We start from the raw sequence: 3,385 nt of genomic DNA, 5'->3' as shown, positions 1-3,385 counted from the left end.
GCAAGAAAATATTTTCTCCATTTCAGATTGAACAACGATGACTTACAATATCCATTCAGATAAAAAGAGGAGAAGAGATATCAAAACACAGCCCCTTGTTCTCATTTCTGTACAGCACAAGCACCTGCAAGACACTTTCGACCGGCAAATTATATCTTAAAAAAGACGAGAAGGCTTCAATCAAGCAATTTAAGATAATGAACATGATTTAAAAATGTGATTTCAAAAAGATTTTCAAGTTTCTTCTCAAACGATACATCTTTGGATGCTCATTGCAATGTTCAAAAAGTCTAAATACTTTACAACAGCAACTTCACCATAAGATTATGTAAAATGTTATATATAAAATATTTACAATAGTGCAGACAAAGAGTTGGCTGCTAACCAAGGGTAAACTAGAGCTATTGAGAGATATCACGTCCAGGAATAAACTTGTGTAATGGGTGTGAAACATATTTTAATTTTCAAATGTGGAAAAAAAAAAAAAAAAACCCTTTTTTTTCCATTTTAAAAAAGGAAAAATTCGATCTTTTCACATAATTATTATAATATTTGCAAACATTTTCTTTCATTCAAAAATCATTCATTTAATTTTTTAAATCTCTGGGATGTTTTTGTGAGTATTTTGACAATGTATATTAAAAGCCTTTACTTTTTGCATAGTGGAGTAGTACACAGAGTAGGTTTAATTGTAGATGGAACAGAATAAAATAGTTTGTCAGATAGCGTGATGTCAGCATCTCTGCCTGCAGCTTATTTCCCACAGAGCTTGTGGAAGGTGCATTTCTTTGCTTAGATACCTGACTTATCTGTGGACATCTGGAATGGAATCAAAGGATTGCACATAACAGTCTGTGGGCAGATTGGTGTCCCACATTAATTTACCCTTGCTAGCAAACACAGAAGCATAAAACAACCATAAGAATCATAAATACAAATACAAATACACATCCAAGATATTAACTCTTTTTTTTTTTATCTGTTTAAAATCCCTGTCATCACATTAGGAAGCTGACAATTAAAAATCAAAAGATATCTATTAAAATCAGTAATTGTGGATATAATTGGCAGAGTCTGTTTAAGAAAATCTCACAAGAATTTTCTCCCAGAATCATTGCAGGTGAATCTCTGGATTTGAAACTGCATTATTCTCAGTCTCAGAAAACCAAACTGGGTGTTACAAGAGTTTGTGCATGCCAGAACATTCTGTGGGCTTAGTTAGCTGCCTCTGGGATTGGCTGAGTGCGTTCCAGCCTCACAGTCCAGGGGTCAGCGGTTGCAGGGTAGAAAGGAGGGTGCGGTAGAATGTCCTCCCTCGCCAGTGCGAATGCAAACACCCCCCTCTTCCTCTCTGCCTCCTCCGAGATGAGCTTCCTGTCTGTCAGACCCTCCCTGCTACTCCTGTCCAAGTCCTCCAGCCCTCTCCTGGCCGGGGGGCGCCCCTCCGCCAGATGCCCTGGCACAGGCTCTCGGTGGGCGGGCAGCCGCAGGGTCCTGTCCCCCTGGAGCGGGTGGGGCTCCGGAGGGTAAAGGAAGCTGGAGGCGCGCCATGCGGCGGGCTTGCGACCCCGTCGCGGGCGAGAGACGCGGCAGCTTTGCCGCTTGATGTGCCGGTGTAAATGGTCGGAGCGGGTGAAGCTCTTGTAGCAGTGCTCGCACTGGTAGGGGCGCACGCCTGTGTGGATACGCAGGTGGTTCTTCAGGTCATAGTTGTGCACAAATTTGGAGTTGCAGTGTAGGCAAATGTAAGGCCGCTCGCCTGTGTGCTTCCGCATGTGAATCTTCAGCTTGTCTTGCCTGAAAGAGAGAGGGAGAGAGAGAGAGAGAGAGAGAGAGAGAGAGAGAGAGAGAGAGAGAGAGAGAGAGAGAGAGCGAGAGAGAGAGAGAGGGAGAGAGAAAGAGAGAGAGGGAGAGAGAGAGAGAGAGAGAGAGAGAGAGAGAGAGAGAGAGTAAACAGGAGGGTTTGAGGTTATCCTTTGACAGTTATGAAAGCTTTCATGCCTGAAAAAATCCCTTTGAAACCTCAAGACAAATGGCGCTGAAAGAAACTACCCACCCACCCACATACTCACACACACACACACACACACACACACACACACACACACATACTCACACACACACACACACACACACACATGTGCAGTGTTCATATGCTTAACAAGCAGGCAAGTGTTGGTTGCTTATGAGCGGAGAGCATGATGGTGACTATGGGTGTTGAGGGTGTCTGTGTGTGGGGTGTTGAGGGTGTCTGTGTGTGGGGTGTTCAGGGTGTCTGTGTGGGGTGATGAGAGTGTCCATGTCGGGGGTTATGAGGGTGTCCGTGGGGAGTTTTACGACGTATCACATATTTCATGTGGTATTCCATATTCAGGCGCTATACTCATTTCATTCTTTCTCTGATCTGCTGTCATACTACGATACAGTGTGCATCAGTCAAGGAGCGAAATGTAGGTTGTGCATCCTTACATGTGATTACAGTATGGAAACCACTGTGAAACTCTGAGGGAGGCTGACCACAAAATGGCCCAGAAGTCTGTTTGGCGACTGCGTGTGCGCGTGCGTGCGCGTGCGTGCGTGCGTGGGGTGCAGTTTGACAGGCACGTCTGCTCTCAACACCTTCTCCCTATGAGACCGACATGTTTCACTCTGCTCTGCTCATCAACCTTCCTGTTATTCAGCCTGCTCACTCTCCACGAGCTTTATGACTACATGCCCTTCAAAATGCTTTTGATAAACTTTCGTATATAACTCACTTGAGCCATTTTTTGCCACGCAGTCTCTTTAAAAAAAACAAAACAAAAACCTTTGACATGCAAACTGAGCATATATCTCGACTTTGACAGGTATTACTTTTACTGATAGTACTGTTTTCATTTTCCTCTTTGGCACGGCTGAGCAGTGAAGGAAATTTGCCCAAACCTGCACCCAGATGTTCCTCAAAAGTGTAAATGGTAACTAAACTCTTCGGTTGCGATGTATCCTGCTTTCGCATTGCCTCAGGAGTGTGTATGCGTTTTCTAGTGGTAATGATTTAGCCTGTGACTAGATTCAGTAACACAATGTTAGCCTGCCACAGTTTAAAAGTGGGTCTGCTAACGTGGTCAGCGCCTCCATGGTCCCGCCTCCGTTCTGGGGGTGTGTCCCAAAGCAGACCTGAGACAGACTCCCATCTGCCACTGAGGACCAGGCCTTTTGCCCACCTGCCCTAAAGCTGGCTCCGCGCGGAAGCCACCCGCGCCGGGTGGCGGGTGACGTCTTACCTGGTGAAGCGGACCTCGCAGATGGTGCACATGTAGGGCTTCTCCCCCGTGTGCGTGCGCATGTGGCGCGGGAGTTTGCCCGCGCCCTGGATAACCTTGTTGCAGATGGGACACTGCTGAGA

At 45.8% G+C, this 3,385-nt stretch overlaps 1 protein-coding gene across 2 annotated transcripts in view; it reads right to left on the bottom strand.

Moving 5' to 3' along the window:
- Nucleotides 1-531: 531 nt before the first annotated feature.
- Nucleotides 532-3,385, bottom strand: part of LOC113573741 (zinc finger and BTB domain-containing protein 7C) — a 20,895-nt gene continuing 18,041 nt past the window's right edge. For both annotated transcript variants that reach the window (XM_027004229.2, XM_035527417.1), the window contains exons 2-3: nucleotides 3,264-3,385; nucleotides 532-1,797 (exon numbers count right to left, since the gene is read on the bottom strand). The exon at nucleotides 3,264-3,385 is cut by the window's right edge and continues 1,217 nt beyond it. In XM_027004229.2, coding sequence (XP_026860030.2) covers nucleotides 1,215-1,797; nucleotides 3,264-3,385 — 705 coding nt within the window. In that variant the 3' untranslated portion in view covers nucleotides 532-1,214. The remainder of the gene's footprint in view (nucleotides 1,798-3,263) is intronic.

The sequence above is a fragment of the Electrophorus electricus genome, chromosome 6, assembly GCF_013358815.1.
Source record: "Electrophorus electricus isolate fEleEle1 chromosome 6, fEleEle1.pri, whole genome shotgun sequence".
NCBI lineage: Eukaryota > Metazoa > Chordata > Actinopteri > Gymnotiformes > Gymnotidae > Electrophorus > Electrophorus electricus.
Note: the sequence above shows the minus strand (reverse complement) of the source record. Positions and strands in the feature narration are given on the sequence as shown.